Here is a 16,874-nt window from a genome sequence, read left to right as displayed (position 1 = left end):
CATAAATTTTAGGACTGAGTTTTCTATTTCTGCAACAACAATGAAAAAAGGCTGTTATGATTTTGATATGGATTGCATTAAATCTGTAGATTGCTTTGAGAAGTACTGATATCTTAATAATATAATGTTGTCTTTCAGTGTATAAATACGGCATGTCTTTTCATTTATTTAGGTCTTTTAAAATTTCTTTCAGCAATGTTTTTTAGTTTTCATTTACAAGCCTTGCATCTTTTTGGCTAAATTTATTCCTACATATTTTATACTTTTTAATGGTATTATAAGTAGAATTGTTTCTTAATTTTATTTTGAATTGTTCATTGTTTGTATATAGAAATACAACTCATTTTTAAGTGTTGATCTTGTATCCTGCAACTTTGTTGAATTAATTAGCTCTAACAATTTTTTGTGGATTCTTTAGGGTTTTCTATATATAATATCATGTCATCTGAAAATAGTGTTTTACTTCTTTCTTCCCAATTTGGATGCCTTTTATTTCTATTTCTTGCTTGATTGCTGTGGCTAGAACTATGCTTAACCGAAGTGGCAAAAGTTGGCATCCTGATCTCATTCCTAGTCTTAGAAAGAAAGCTTTCAGTCTTTCACCATTGCATGTGATAGCTATGGTTTTCCATATACAACGATGGTCCTGTATAATGTTGAGGAAGGTCCCCCCAACTTTTTTTTTTTTTTTTTGAGACAGAGTCTCACTCTGTCACCCAGGCTGGGGTGCAATGGCATGATCTTGGCTCACTGCAACCTCCACCTCCCAGGTTCAAGTGCTTCTCATGCCTCAGCCTCCCAAGTAGCTGGGATTACAGGCATGGGCCACCACACCTGGCTAATTTTTGTATTTTTAGTAGAGACAGGGTTTTGCCGTGTTGGTCAGGCTGGTCTAACACTCCTGGACTCAAGCAGTCCGCCCACCTTAGCCTCCCAAAGTGCTGAGATTATGAGCCACCACCATGCCCAACTGGAAGTTCCCTTTTAATCCTAGTTTCTTGGATATTTTGTCTTGAACTGGTGTTGAATTTGTCAAATGCTTTTTCGACGTGCAAGTACAACTTTTGTTGTTGTTGTTATTGAGATGGAGTGTATCTCTGTCACCCAGGCTGGAATGCAGTGGTGCGATCTCAGCTCACTGCAACCTCTGCCTCCCGGGTTCACGCCATTCTCCTACTTCAGCCTCCCGAGTAGCTGGCACTACAGAGGCACGCTGCCATGCCCGGCTAATTTTTTTGTATTTTTAGTAGAGACGGGGTTTCACCGTGTTGCCCAGGCTGGTCTGGAACTCCTGAGCTCAGGCAATCTGCCTGCCTTGGGCTCCCAAAGCGCTGGGACTACAGGCGTGAGCCACCGTGCCTGGCTGCAAGTACAACTTCTTAAAGATTTAGAAACAATACTCAGAGGTTGTCTTGTCCCTTCTCCTATTTCATGCTCAAGCCATGCAGGAAAGGGAATCAAGTTTTATTTTCCACTGTGATTAACTGTAATTAGCCCTTCTTGAAGTCATTAATGAAAATAATAGTTAATATTTGCCTGAGAAAATGTTTAAAGAACAACAGATAATTTCTAGAATTTGTCTTGGAAATTTGTCATGACAGAGTGAGGGTTGGGGCTGGTTGTGGTGACTTCCATCACCTGTATCATTTCACGCAGGATACACTAGGCGTTTCATATCTTGTCAGTTGGATATAAATGTTACTCAAAAAAGACAATAAGGACTAGCATTTCTTTTGACTAGATGAGTTCAACTGTCAAATGGCTCAGGAAACAGCCAAATCTCCACTGGACCGTACAGGCAAACACAAGAAACTTGAAAAAGAAAAACAGAGAAAACGAGAAAATCCTCCATGACAAAATCATCTGGGAACCGAAAAGCAATTGGGATGTAGTGCTTCGTAACACAAAACATAAGCTCCTTTAAAGCAGTGAAAGTCCCATTAAGTCTTTGTGATGTTTTTTCATTTCTTCCCACATGATTTAAAATTCACCTATTTCCAAAAAGAGGTACAATGAAAAAAGAAGACAATAAACAATAGAAATAGAGATAATTTATAAAATTATAACGAAGGGAAAGATATATGCAAATAATAATTAAATATGCGCCACAGTGAGATACAATGAACACTGACTGAGATGGCTATAATTTAAAAAGAAAAGAAAAAATGGAAAATAACAAATGTTGCAAGGATGTGAAGAAATTGTAACCCTTATACATTGCTGGGGGAGTGTAACATGGTGCAGCCACAGTGGAAGATGGTTAACCAGTTCCTCAATAAGTTAAACATAGAATTGTCATATGATCCAACAATTCCACTCCAAAGGAAATTAAAACAGGGACTCCACCAGATACTTGTACGTCTATGTCTTTGCAGCCTTATTTACAATAACCAAAAGATGTAAAAGTGTCCATCAACAGATGAATCCAGAAATAAAATGAGGTTTATATATTTCAACTGAAGATGAAAAGGGATGAAATGCTACAAGATGGATGAACCTTGAAAACACTTTGCTAAGTGAAAATAGCTGGACACAAAAAGACAAATATTATACAATTTTACTTAAATGAAGTATCTAGAATAGGCAAAACTCATGGAAAAATAAAGTTAATTAGAGGTTACCAGGGGTTGGGAGAAGGGAAAATGAGGAGTTATGGCTTCGTGGTTAGACAGTTTTTGTTTGAGGTGATTTAAAAAAAAAGTGTGGGAATTAGTGGTGGTGGTTGCATATGTTGTAAATATAATTAATGCTACTGAATTGTACACTTTAAAATTTTTTAAATGACAAATTGTATGTTTATAAAACATAATATGTATATATGTGTGTGTGTATGTACATATATGTAAAACCATAATAAAAAATTAAACAAATTAAATACAGCTCTAAGCATCCTGACGCCCAAGGCAAAGCAGGGAAATGAGGCTTCCCTGCTAACAAGTTCAAGGCTGCTGGCTCTTGTCCATATGGGCTAGATACCCTCCAACTGAGGACAGCTCTGATACCAACTGTGTCACACACCAGATCTGCAGCCCTATTCACACTCTTTGGTGACAAATTATAGCAACTGTGAATGGCTCAGGGCAAACCATTTGCCTTCATGAGAAAGAAACTCAGAGTGAAGGGGTGTGGCCTCCTTGCTGAGGTCAGTTCATTTTCCCCCAAATATGGAGCAGCAGTGAAAGGGACAGATATGCTCTGGGCCTTACCAGGCAACAGCACTTTGGATCCACTGGAGGGATGGGGTCTGGAAGCCCCTGGAGCCTGAGGTTCCAACTCCCCACTCCTACCCCCATCTTCCCTGTTTAAAAATTCCATCAGGCAGAATTGAGCTCTCTTTGGCAATTCCAATTAGTCTGAACAATTCCCTCGAAATGTTTGTTCTTGTCCTTCCCCGTTGCCCTTGCCTGGGTCCTTGTTCCTTTCACTCCCCACTTGGATCTGTGGAAACTGTTACCCAAAAGGTTTCCTCCCTTCAATGTAGTCCCAGCACTAACTCATCATATAGATTGCTGGTAAAATAATATTCCTACACATACAAATTTAATAGGAAAATTCTGGTGCCGCCGAACAGCCTCTCTCCAACTCCCATCCTAATGTGCCAAGAGCTGGGAGGGGGAGGCGTCACTGCAATGGAGCTGTCGACAGTTGCTACAACAGCCACACACCTTGTGAGACTTGAGTCGCTGTTCTATTAGGTTGGTGCAAAATTAATTGCTGTTTTGCCATTCTAATAGCAAAACCGCAATTAATTTGCCACCAAGTTGTGGTACTCTACAACAAAATGAAAATGTAGTAATTTTTTTAAAAAATAAGTAAAATTAAGAGTGATTGTTTCAACTACTGGTATCAACTATGATCATGAAATCTCTGCCACCCAGCCTAAACAATTATTCAGCATCACCTCCACCTAAATAACATTCAAGTCCCTCTTCCGCACCACTATGTCTCATTGTTCCTCACTGCTTGGGGAGCTCAGACATTTCAACCTGGCTGTCAAAGTTCTTCCAAATCTAACTAACCACCATCTAGCTTATCCAAACCACGTGTCTGCTTTGCCCAAATAAAACTCACCGTGTCACAAACTAGGGATGTTCATTCTCAAATTGCTTAAGCAATTCCCTTACCTAAAGTCCTCAGCATTGTTCCTGCTCCTTTTCAAGTCCTACTACCCATGAACAACAGCTCTCATTCCACCTCCTCCAGAAAGCCTCCCCTGACTACTGTCTCCATTGATTTTTTTCCTCATTGATTTTTTTCCTCGTAAATATGTTGTTTGAATGGAATGCTAAATTATGACCTTTCATTTGTCACGATCTTTTATCACGATGGACCTGTTGAGTGTACATTTCTTTTGTCCATTGAATTGTGTCTTCTTTATCCTACCTCATCATGATTCTTGTAGGTCAGGTTCCCTAGGACACAGACACTGAGATGGGGATTGGTATGCAGGGAATGAAGGAAGATGTGGCCAAGGGGGAAGCTGAGGCATGACAGTTTCAACAAAAATTGCAGCTGACCCCACTGGGAAGTTCTGAAGCTGATCAGACCCTTCTGAGCCTTAAGTTGGGGCTGGAGCCTGGGCCTTTAGATGCGGTGTTGATTATGTCTGAGGGCTGCTCCTGGAACAGGCAGTAGCCTTGTGTGAGATGATTCCAAAAGAGGCTGTTTGTGGAAGCTTTCCCAGCAGCCAAGAAGGGGAGTGATATGGTTTGCCTGTGTCCCCACCCAAATCTCAACTTGAATTGTATCTCCCACAAAGGGACCCGGGGGGAGGTAATTGAATCATGGGGGCCAGTCTTTCCTGTACTATTTTCAAGATAGTGAATAAGTCTCATGAGATCTTATGGGTTTGTCAGGGGTTTGCACTTCTGCTTCTTCCTCATTTTCTCTTGCCATCGCCATGTAAGAAGTGCTTTTCCCCTCCTGCCACGATTCTGAGGCCTCCCCAGCCACGTGGAACTGTAACTACAATTAAACCTCTCTTTCTTCCCAGTCTCAGGTATGTCTTTATCAGCAGCATGAAAATGGACTAATACAGGGAGGGAGGGACCACTCAGTCCTTCAGCCCTGAAAGGGGGATCTTGGTGTCAACTGTGATGGCCTTGAAAAAAAGAGAACAAAAGGAAAGGAGGAGAATGGAGGAAGAAGAGGAAAGAAAGGAAAACGTCCATCACACTTGCTTGTCAGGTCTTATTTGAAACAGAGTGTCCCAAGGCAGTCACTCCCTATAGGACAGAGGTGAGCTGCAAGAAGGCCATGGGAATAATGTGCAGAGCAATGAAGCCTCCTGCCCACAGTGACTGCACCAGCAACCTGGTGGTGACCAGGCAGTCATTTGCACCTGCTGGGCTCCAGAGCTCCCCTTCTTTCTTCACTCAGTGACAGCAAACCAAGCCTTGGGTCACATCATGGCTGGGTAAGTCTGTGAAGATGCTGAAAGAACAGTGGGAGCAAAAAGAACAAGGACCTTGAAAGTCTTCTGTTTTCTCTATAACCCTTAGAAACCAAAAGAAAATTTCACAGTAGGAAAATAATCCATTGCACAAACTGCATTTTTAAAGATGAAAGCTGGCCGGACGCGGTGGCTCACGCCTGTAATCCCAGCACTTTGAGAGGCCAAGGCGGGTGGATCATCTAATGTCAGGAGTTCGAGACCACCCTAGCCAACACGGCGAAATCCCGTCTCTACTAAAAATATAAAAATCAGCCGGGGATGGTGGCGCACGCCTGCAATCCCAGCTACTTGGGAGGCTGAGGCAGGAGAACCTCTTGAACCCAGGAGGCAGAGGTTTCCGTGAGCTGGAATGGCGCCATTGCACCCCAGCCTGGGCAACAAGAGTGAAAACTCTGTCTCAAAAGAAAAAAAAAAAAAAGTGAAAGGTATGTTTGCTCAGAGGAAGGGGATCCAGAGACTGGATTTCTATAAAGTCCAGAAAAAACGTTCAGATTTTGCAAGATAAAAAGCATGTACGTGGAATGTGCTGGAATCAGAAACTATAAACATCAAAGAAACTCTGAGGAGGAGGCGTGGTAATGACTCTCTCCTACCACCCGTAGGAAATCAAATTCCAGCAAAGAGAAAGATCAATACAGGAGAAGAGAGGCTGGGCGGAGAAAGCGAGGGAGCACTGAGGGAACCTGGGCAACTTGAAAGTATTACTCCCTCCTTCTGAATTCCGAAGTTCATTTACAGCTGCCAATCAGCACACCAGGGAAACAGGAACCACCAGAACCTTTCTCTGCAGCTGGAGAATTTGAATTCATTTCAGAAAATTCCTAGAGGAGAAGAAAGGCAAGGGCTTCCAGAAATCAGAATACTTTGGCCCCAGGGTCCTGGGCAGAATTGGAATTTTCATCACAGAACGTGAAGTAAGATAGTGAGTGAGGGGTTTTTCTTAGAATCTATACTTAAACTCATGCATTTTTTGAAATATTTCGTGCTTTTCTCTAAAACTTTATAGCTATCATTCACCGACAAGCAATACATGAGTCAGGTATTTCTTTATGGCCCTCTATAGTCATCCTATTAATCTAGACATTAAACTTATAAGTATCATCTTGTCTTGATTTATTTTTCTAATCTATACTTTTCTCAGTGATGTGTTTCCTAATTGACATTTCCCAATTACAAGCCTTGGGGTTCTTTTAATCATTTTGGTTTTTAAGCACTTTTTTATTTTGCTTCTCCGAAGTTAGTTAGAAATTGCAACTACTGGTTATTCCAGGCCTGATGGTTCAGTTACAGGATCTGGGACTAAACTCCCTGGTCCTGGCTACCCTGAACCTCAGGCAGCTCTGAGTAGGGGAGTAAATTAGCCTGCAGGGGGTATGTGGGTAATTCTCAACCTCATTACAGGCCTCCTTCCCAATTTCGCCTTCCTACAAGCAGCTTAAAATGCAGGAAAGATCAGCTGAGACACATACTCTTCACGTGCTCGTCTCCCTCCCCACCTTAGCCTGCTTCTATCCCCTCACCCCTCCTGATGGGGGAGGGAGGAGAGCCCAACAGGTGGAAAGATGAGCCAGTAAGAATTTCAGACCCAGTGGAGTCCCCTCCCCTGGGATGTGACCTGTTTGTGCAGGATTCTTGCAGTTATTGGGTGGTCTTTATTATCATCGCTGACTCTGGGAAACTTTTCATTCTTGACCCAGAGTCTTCATTAGAGGTCTTTTCATGAGAAAAAGGGCATTTTTAAGCACTGAGATTTGAATGCATGGAAATTTTTTAAAAACTACCTTTGGTCATGTGAAAAGAAAGCAGCTGGCAAGGTGGTGGGGGAAGGAGCCCATCTACTAATTAAAACTCCAAGAGTAGTAGGAGGAACAGTTACTCTAAGGCACTATCTCTCCCCGTGTTCCTGCAAACAAATTAGCTTCAACACCCACACAAAATAGGAAAACAAATGCCAATTCTGCCTAGATGTTTCCTTGAACCTGTTTTCTCTTTCCTATCTCCATCTGATCCTTAATACTGCTTTGATAGTGGGTTGGAGATAAGCCCATTGCTTATCTGGAGAAATGATTTCCACCCACTTTTATTCTAAAGCAAATCCGCGGCAGTGAGGAGGCTGGAACCAACATCAAGCCCAGATCCGTTTCCGCACATACAGCAAAACTCTTTTTTTTTTTTTTTTTTTTTTTTGAGGCGGAGTCTTGTTCTGTCGCCCAGGCTGGAGTGCAGTGGCACTATCTCGGCTCACTGCAAGCTCCGCCTCCTGGGTTCACGCCATTCTCCTGCCTTAGCCTCCCGAGTAGCTGGGACTACAGGCGCCTGCCACCACGCCCGGCTAATTTTTTTGTATTTTTTTTAGTAGAGATGGGGTTTCACCGTGTTAGCCAGGATGGTCTCGATCTCCTGACCTCGTGATCCACCCACCTCGGCCTCCCAAAGTGCTGGGATTACAGGCTTGAGCCACCGCGCCCGGCCAAGCAAAACTCTTTTGCTTGAGTACCAACAATAGTAGTTTATAACATAGGAGAGGAGTGTGCCTTTAACTATTAAATTTCAGTGTAAAATATAATCAAAGGTTAAAACAGTTTTATGAAGGCAGATGACATTATGGCCTGTATTAATGTATAGAGGATGTGCATCCATTTATTTCCAACTGCAGATATAATGGGGTACCTGACTGAGACTAGATCAAATGATTTTGGTTTTATTCTTGGTTGCTTCCAAGTTCTGGCAAGTATGCAATTATGAATAAGTGTGCTATAAACAACCATGTACAGGATTTTTTGTGTCTATAACTTTATTTTTCTCCACATGATTTTCTAAAATCTCGATGGAGACAAGCAGTGGGTGAGGAAGAAAGATGGCTAAAGTTGGCAGGCATTTTTTCAGTTTCTCTGGAGGCAGAGGTCTGAATTTCACCTGTGATGTCAGGCAATTTCTTCATCTAAGCCATTTGGTAATGCCAAAGTAAAGCAGCAATCCCTTCTGGAACAAAGAGGTTTATGAGCATCAAGGAAGGAAAATGGGCTGCTTGGCCCCATAAAAGAGCATTTTCCTATATGTGGCATGCTTCTCTGCTCATCACTTCCCTTTAGGGGAAAACATTTATCTAAATGTGGACTTAGACTATCCCTAAAAAATGTTTGCTTGTTCCCCAGAGGTGTGTGTAGGTGTGCATGTGTGTTGGTGTGTGTACACAGACATTCTTGTTCAGGAACTTACCCATCTGTGTGGTTAGGAGCAGAATGAAGCTATGATGGGAGTAGGAAGGATGTGGTGGTGTGTCTTCATCACGGGCTTTCTTTTATAAACTTCGCACCAGGTATCCTGGCAGATTTAATAACTCTGACTTCAGGAAAGGTCCCTCTTTGGGAGGTTTTGCGTTGTCTAGGAAAGGGGAAGGACTAAGGCAAGGCCTTTGAAGGATCCTTTGTTTCTGATGGGAGTAGACATTCTGGGTGCCGGATACCCTGGAAATGGGCTCGAATGTGAGGTCTGAGGAGTTGAGGCTCAGTCTTGAGGGTGGAGAGAAATCCTCCAGGGCCTTTCTGTTGAGGAGATGTTTAACCCTCTTCCAAAATTGTCATTTGGAACAGCCATAGCCAGTGTCTGGTGGTTTTCTCTGATTCCTTGTAAAAAACATTGATTCTCACATAGGGCACTAAGGCAGGGCCCGGCTGGTGCTGCAGACCTTTCTCTGGGAAACCACAGGAGGTAGGACTAAGACTTCCTGGTTGAACGGGACATTTAAGAGAGGACATGCCAGCTAGAGACATCTGAATTATCTACATCAGTCATTCTCAACAGGGTTGAATCTGCCCCTAGGAGATAACTGGTGGGGTCGGGGGTGGCTACTGGCATACAGGAAGTAGAAAACAAAGATGCTGCTAAACATCCTATAACATACTGGATAGTGCCCACCACACCCAAAACAAAGAATTATTCAGCCCAAAATCTCAATAGTGCTTACGTTGAGAATCCCTGACCCAGGAGGAGGCAGTAAAAACATTTAGATGTTCATACATAAATACAATAAAAGCTGAATCTCGAAAGTATGAATAACGTTGATCTAAAAAGAAAAGTTTACCTGGCAAAAGACAACGCAAGGGATATTTATTGAGAGTCTAATGCGTGCCAAGTTTTGTTCCAGTTTCTAGCAACCAAAACAGCTTCTCATGGAATTGATGTTCTAGTTGGGAGGGAAGACCTTTAAGATATCACATATATTTCAGATCATAATTATAATAACAGCCCTTGTGAATGGATTCACTTAATCCTCCCAACAACCCTATGAGATTTGTGCTGTTATAATCTCCATTTTAGAAGACACTGAGGCAGAGGTAAGTGGCTTGTCCAAGGTCCACAACAGATAGTCAGACCCCATCTGGCTTCTTCAGAGCATTTAACGTTCCTCTTATGGTCAACGGACTTTAGAGTTTAACTAGCTACATGATGTGGGGGGTATGACTTCATTACTCTTGATTCTTCCTTCATGTGTGGCATGGAGGTAATAAAAGTCTCTCATAAGATTGTGTAAAAACTGAGTGTTTTGATTTACAGAGAATGCTTAGAACAGTGTTTGGCATTCAGTGAGAGTTAATAGGTTATGTAGGGAAATGGAAAGTAGATAGAGAATGACTGGGAACCCTACTTTACACCCATGGTTCCCAAAGCATGGTCCCTGGATCAGTAGGACCAGCATCCCCTGGGTACTTGTTAGAAATGCAAATTGTTGGCCCCTAGCCCATATAATGAGAAAAACCCAGAATCATACAGAAAAACCATCCCCCAAACTGAGAGGAAACATAGAAACCAAAAAGTGGCTCAAACAAGTACAGCTTGGTGAGTAGATGACTTTATTAAGACTTGCCTGCAAGGCATTCCTGGGCAGCAGCAGGGCAGCTCCAGAGATACATGCCCTCTCCCATCTCTTTATTTTTTATTTATTTTATTTTTTTTGAGACGGAGTCTCGCTCTGTCGCCCAGGCTGGAGTGCAGTGGTCGGATCTCAGCTCACTGCAAGCTCCGCCTCCCGGGTTTACGCCATTCTCCTGCCTCAGCCTCCCGAGTAGCACCTCGCCCAGCTAATTTTTTGTATTTTTTAGTAGAGACGGGGTTTCACCGTGTTAGCCAGGATGGCCTCGATCTCCTGACCTCGTGATCTGCCCATCTCAGCCTCCCAAAGTGCTGGGATTACAGGCTTGAGCCACCGAGCCCGGCCTGCCCTCTCCCATCTCTAAGCGGTTTTAAGCTAATTTTTCTGGCTGTTTGCCCACTATGTGTGTGTCTCTGTGTGTGTGTGTGTGTGTGTGTGTGTGTGTGTGTGTGTGTGTGTGTGTGTGTGTGATGGGACTGTTTTCCTTAGTAGGGTCTCAGATACTACCTGGGATTTTGAGTTACCAGAGACACCTGCCCCTCAGTGGGGCACCATGGTCTTGGCTCATCACCTCTAGAGTTCCGGCAGCAGACACATACCCTTAAGTAATCTGGTGGGGGACTCATCACATTACAGCCCAGATATGACTCTGGGGTGGCCCCAGCAATCTGCTTTAACAAGCTTCCCAGGTGACTCTGATGTTGGCTGAAGTTTGAGAACCCATGAATTAGGCCATTCTGAAGAGGTGATGTTTGGGCTGTGCTGCAGGAGTTTGTCTTGACCCTGCCCTAATGCCTTCCCTGACTACAAACCTTTAAAAAGAACCAAAACTCTGTATATGTCCTCCCTTCTCTTATGCTGTTTCTTTAATTCCACTTGACTTTATGCTTAGATAGCTTCTTCTCAGCTTCTAAAACCAGATGTCTTCCCTGATATCCTTAAACACCCTCAACTGTTCTCCATCCTGAGTAAGCTGGTTCTTGGTTCTCTTCATATCTTTCCTCATTCATTCATTCATGTGAGTTTATTAAGGCTGAGCCAGGCCTTGGGTGAGGTGGAAGTGGGGTGCATGGCAGGGAAAGCTGAGAGACGCTTGGTGCCCAGCCACATCCTTGGGGAGCCTGCCATCTAGTAGAGAGGCAGAAGTGCTTCCCTGTGTCAGCACCGGCTTCTGGGGTCAGTCACGGCAGGGGCACGAGCTAGGACTGGGACCGGGGCAGATGTAGGGATCAAGACCGCCTTTTCAAAAGGGGTAACACTTGGTCTGAGACTCGATGAGCAAATAGAAATCAAAAAGCCCTGATAAAACAATATTAAAAATCATCTGGAAGAACACACAAGGGAAATAATATTGAAGAATGAATGTTTTTTAATAACAGCAAAAAAGGTAACCATGGGAGATACATGGAATTACTAAAGGCAAAAATCAGCTGAGTGAAAATGATAGAAATGTTCTATGTATACTTTCTTTAAAATCAAAAATTGACAAGCCTGAAGTGAATGAACAGCCATCTAGTCAGCACTGGGTACTCCATGATTATTCTTGGGGTTTTGTTTTCTTGTTGTTCTTTTGCCTCCAGGCATTGGCTCACCCTCCTCCCGCTAAGTATGCCTCCTTCCTCTTCTCCCCATACTTGCTGGTGAAAGTCTTCCTCATATTTAAGGTTCAGATCAAAAGTTGCCTCCCTCGGAGGCCTTCTCTGATCCTCCTCATTGGAGGTGATTTCTATCCCCAGCAAGGCCAGAAACCCTTGTTGATACACTAATCAATGGTTAGCGCATTTTGCTGCATTGTGAATATTCAGTAAATAGATTTTATTCTGCGATAGATGAAAGAACCTCTGGGATCAGGATAGCATCACACCTGTCTTTGTATGACCAAGATGTCTAGCCCTCAGTAACCAGTCCCTTCCCTGGATAAGATTATACACAACATGGCCGGGCACGGTGGCTCACGCCTGTAATCCCAGCACTTTGGGAGGCCGAGGCGGGCAGATCACGAGGTCAGGAGATTGAAACCATCCTGGCTAACACGGTGAAACCCTGTGTCTACTAAAAATACAAAAAATTAGCAGGCTATGGTGGTGGGTGCCTGTAGTCCCAGCTACTTGGGAGGCTGAGGCAGGAGAATGGCTTGAACCTGGGAGGCGAAGCTTGCAGTGAGCAGAGATCGCGCCACTGCACTCCAGCCTGGGCGACAGAGCAAGACTCTGTCTCAAAAACAAAAACAAAACAAAACAAAAACGATTATACACAACATGCAGGTGAGAGGGCCAAGCCACCATCTCCTGCTACATTCAACAACCACCTCAGGTGGATCAAAGAATTACACTTTTAATCTAGTCATAAACTTTAATAACACAAATGGAGGATAGGAAAGTGATTTATGATTACTAAGTTGAAGATATTAATGGAGATGAGAATTAATGTGTTTTATTATGTAAAAAATTATTCAACAAAATGTAATAAACATGAAGAGTAATAAAGAGAAATTATGTGACAAAAAACTTATTAAAATATGTTATCTAAATGCATTAAAGTTGATAAATATTCATTAAATCAACACCCATATTCCTTTATAAAGTAATTTAAAGTGAATAAACAGCTTTTATGCAAGAATACATAGATAATAAACACCATATGGTAATATGCAGCATTTTTAGCAATTAAAAATGCAAATCAAACCAGACAGAGTGGCTCATGCCTGTAATCCTAGCACTTCAGGAGGCCGAGGCAGATCGATCACTTGAGGTCAGGAGTTTGAGACCAACCTGGCCAATGTGGCGAAACCCCGTGTCTACTAAAAATACAAAAATCAGCTGGACGTGGTGGTGGTGCACGCCTGTAATCCCAGCTACTCCGAAGGCTGAGGCAGGAGAATCACTTGAACCCAGGGGGCAGAGGTTGCAGTGAGCCAAGATCACACCATTGCACTCCAGCTTGGGCAACAAGAGTGAAACTCTATCTCAAAAAAAAAAAAAAAGAAAGCAAATCAAAACACATCATTATACACCAATTAAACATTGTTTTTAATGATAAAAAATTTGCTTTAGCAAGGCTGTTCGTTTCTTTTTTATTTCTCTAAAGCCAAGGCTAAGAAAACTGACACCATTAAATTTTTCTGAGGTACAATTTGAAAATGCATAAAAAGAACAGTTATACCATTCCTGTATTTTAATTCCATAATTAAATTTGGGAGAAAATGTATCAAGAAAACAAACCCAGGCAGCGCACCTGTAATCCCAGCGCTTTGGGGGGACCAGGAAGGCGGATCACTTGAGGTCAGGAGTTTGAGAGCAGTCTGGACAACATGGTGAAACCCATCTCCACTAAAAATACAACTATTAGCCCAGCGCGGTGGTGCATGGCTGTAATTCCAGCTATTTGGGTGACTGAGGCAGGAGAATCACTTGAACCCAGGAGGTAGAGGTTGCAGTGAGCCAAAAAGACGCCACTGCACTCCAGCGTGGGTGAAAGAAGGAGAATCCATCTCAGAAAAAAAAAAAAAAAAAAAAAAAAGAAAAAGAAAAAAAAAGAAAAGAAACCCAAAAGAGAAAAAAATTGCGAATTGTAATTTTTAAAATCAGTAAACTGGGAGGCCGAGACGGGCAGATCACGAGGTCAGGAGATCGAGACCATCCTGGCTAACACGGTGAAACCCCGTCTCTACTAAAAAAAAAAATACAAAAAACTAGCCGGGCGAGGTGGCGGGCGCCTGTAGTCCCAGCTACTCGGGAGGCTGAGGCAGGAGAATGGCGTGACCCTGGGAGGTGGAGCTTGCAGTGAGCCACTGCACTCTAGTCTGGGTGACAGAGCGAGACTCCGTCACAAAAAACAAAACAAAACAAAAACAAAAACAAACAAAAAAATGTGGATAGGGACAAAAGATGAAAATAAAAGAACGTGATACATCTGGCTAGTGCAATATGCATGTTTTTACATTTCTAATATTCTTTGCTCTTATTATGTTTGTTCAATAAAATGGAGAGATATTACAAAAATATTTCAAAGGCTAGTCTTCCTTTTCTTCTAACACATTCTCTTCATCAGGTCAATTTTCTCAAAATCTTCTCAATTCCAGCTTTCTCCATGATCAAGTTCAAACCTGCTTCTTGGGGTTTGCACCTTGTATGTTTCATAGCCCCTTTCTCCCCCATTCCCAGGTCATTCAGGCACCAGCCAGGTCAGCCTGCTTGAGGTCTAACCCTTCTCACCTTGACAAGAGAAGGGGCGGTTTGGGCTCTGTGTTCTTTGTGTTTCTATTCTACTCCCAGGAACACAGATTGAGATTGAGTTAATAATGATTGAAGTATGTTTTAAGTGTGAGAGGCTGGAGGAATTTCACTTTTCTAATTGGTACCTACTTTTGCCCAAGGCTCAACAAAAATAACTCCAGTTTGAACCTGGATGTGAAGACATATAGTCAGGAATGTTAGAAACCGAAAGGACAGGGCTGGGTGGAGAGTGCGCATATGTTGGAGGTGGGGACATGATGGGGGAGGTTAGAGTTGGCGAAGATGATGGTATAAAGTGTCCCTCTTGTAGATGTCTGCCAGATTGCTCAGAAGCCGCGTTCATTCCGCACAGAGCCAGCGAGTGAACTTCTCAAGGCGCTACCAAGCCCTCGCCAGGCAGACTGCTGGAAACGAAGCGGCAGGATGGGGCTGGGCTTAGGAGCTTTCTGTTTTGTATACCCCAATACCTGGGTTTCCTATTTCAGGTATAGGTAGAATCGAGATGACAGGAAACCAGAAGCCCCTGGCTGGGGCAGGGGGGTACCCTTGTTTCCCAGTGTCAAACCGCGCCACCAGCAGGTGCGAGGGGTCCGCGGAGGTGACGGCAAGGGACTTTCTCCCCAGTTGTAAACCTTTGGCGGAGACTACCTCAGTTAGTATTTTCTCTGCTTCGTAGAGGCAGGGAAACCAGCTGGGACAGAGTTGAAGGCCCGGCTCCTATTGGTGGGTTCTCCAGCCACCGCCTGCTTCTGCCCACCCCCGCCCACTCCAGGTGCAGCTCATCTCCCGCCGCCGCTGGGTAGGGGAGGGGGCAACTCTGCAAGCACAAGCTGCGCTGGGTCACTCGGCCGCGCTGATTCCCAGCCCCCTGACAGTCGGTGGCACCCGGGACCGCTAAGAGAAGTGGTGAGAGGGACTGGTGAGGGGGAGCTAGACTGAGGGGTCCTGCTCTCTTTTACCCTTTCTACTGGAAAAGAGGGTCTACGGGGACTGCAGGCATAAGTGCCAGAGGTGGGCTGTTGCCCGCAGGTGGGACCAGGATAGGACGACCTGGACCCCTCTCCTACCCTCCCCCAGCAGGCAGTACCCCCTCCACGCCCGCACCTGCCGGGTCCACGCTGAGCTCACTGACTACTCGTGCGCTCCCTGCCCTGGAGCTGCGATCCCGAGCGCCATGGAAACCGCTAACCTTTCAGTGGCCACCGCCAGCGTTGCCCTTGCCCTGGGACCCAAGACCTGCAGCAGTAGCCCAAGCCCGAGCGGGATACTCAGTTCGACCCCAGGTAATGCCGTCCTGCCGGGTCGGGAGCCGCCCTTCTCTGTCTTCACGGTGCTGGTGGTGACGCTACTAGTGCTGCTGATCGCCGCCACTTTCCTGTGGAACCTGCTGGTTCTGGTCACCATCCTGCGGGTCCGTGCCTTCCATCGCGTGCCGCATAACTTGGTGGCCTCGACGGCCGTCTCTGACGTACTAGTGGCAGCGCTGGTGATGCCACTGAGCCTGGTGAGTGAGCTGTCGACCGGGCGACGTTGGCTACTGGGCCGGAGCCTGTGCCACGTGTGGATCTCCTTCGACGTGCTGTGCTGCACGGCCAGCATCTGGAACGTGGCGGCCATCGCCCTGGACCGCTACTGGACCATCACGCGCCATCTGCAGTACACGCTGCGCACCCGCCGCCGCGCCTCGGCGCTCATGATCGTGCTCACCTGGGCGCTGTCTGCGCTCATCGCTTTCGCACCGCTGCTCTTTGGTTGGGGCGAGGTGTACGACGCTCGACTCCAGCGCTGCCAGGTGAGCCAGGAACCCTCCTATGCCGTCTTCTCCACCTGCGGCGCCTTCTACCTGCCGCTTGGCGTGGTGCTATTCGTCTACTGGAAGATCTACAAGGCAGCCAAGTTTCGTTTCGGCCGCCGCCGGAGAGCTGTGCTGCCGTTGCCCGCCACCAGGCAGGTGAGGGGTGGGCTGCGCAATGTTGCTTGGGGAAGGGTTTGCTAGAGAAGGAGGCAGCTTGGCGAATAGGAGAGTGGGCGGAAGCTTTTACGATTGGAGCGAGCGCCTACCTGGGGCGCACGAGGAAAAGTTTGCCATCAGTTCTTCTGAAGTGTACACGGAGGGGCTAGTCACCGGCGCATCTGGCACGCAATCGGGGGCTTCGCCAGCTGCGTACTTGGTGCGCGCAGAGGAAGAGGTTTCACCATCTGCACATTAGGGAGCTCGATCTGACACCGACCCACGGCGCACGATATGGCCGGTGGGGCTTGTAGGTTCAGCCTGTCTCAGTAGCGATGAGGGCACACCCTGTTACCTGCA

General features: G+C 45.1%; 1 protein-coding gene across 1 annotated transcript in view; it reads left to right on the top strand.

Moving 5' to 3' along the window:
* Positions 1 to 15,501: 15,501 nt before the first annotated feature.
* The window catches only part of LOC103216942 (5-hydroxytryptamine receptor 5B), a 36,525-nt gene continuing 35,152 nt past the window's right edge, over positions 15,502 to 16,874 (top strand). The window contains exon 1 of the mRNA XM_007964749.3: positions 15,502 to 16,514. Coding sequence (XP_007962940.3) covers positions 15,738 to 16,514 — 777 coding nt within the window. The 5' untranslated portion in view covers positions 15,502 to 15,737. The remainder of the gene's footprint in view (positions 16,515 to 16,874) is intronic.

Source organism: Chlorocebus sabaeus, chromosome 10 (genome assembly GCF_047675955.1).
Source record: "Chlorocebus sabaeus isolate Y175 chromosome 10, mChlSab1.0.hap1, whole genome shotgun sequence".
NCBI lineage: Eukaryota > Metazoa > Chordata > Mammalia > Primates > Cercopithecidae > Chlorocebus > Chlorocebus sabaeus.
Note: the sequence above shows the minus strand (reverse complement) of the source record. Positions and strands in the feature narration are given on the sequence as shown.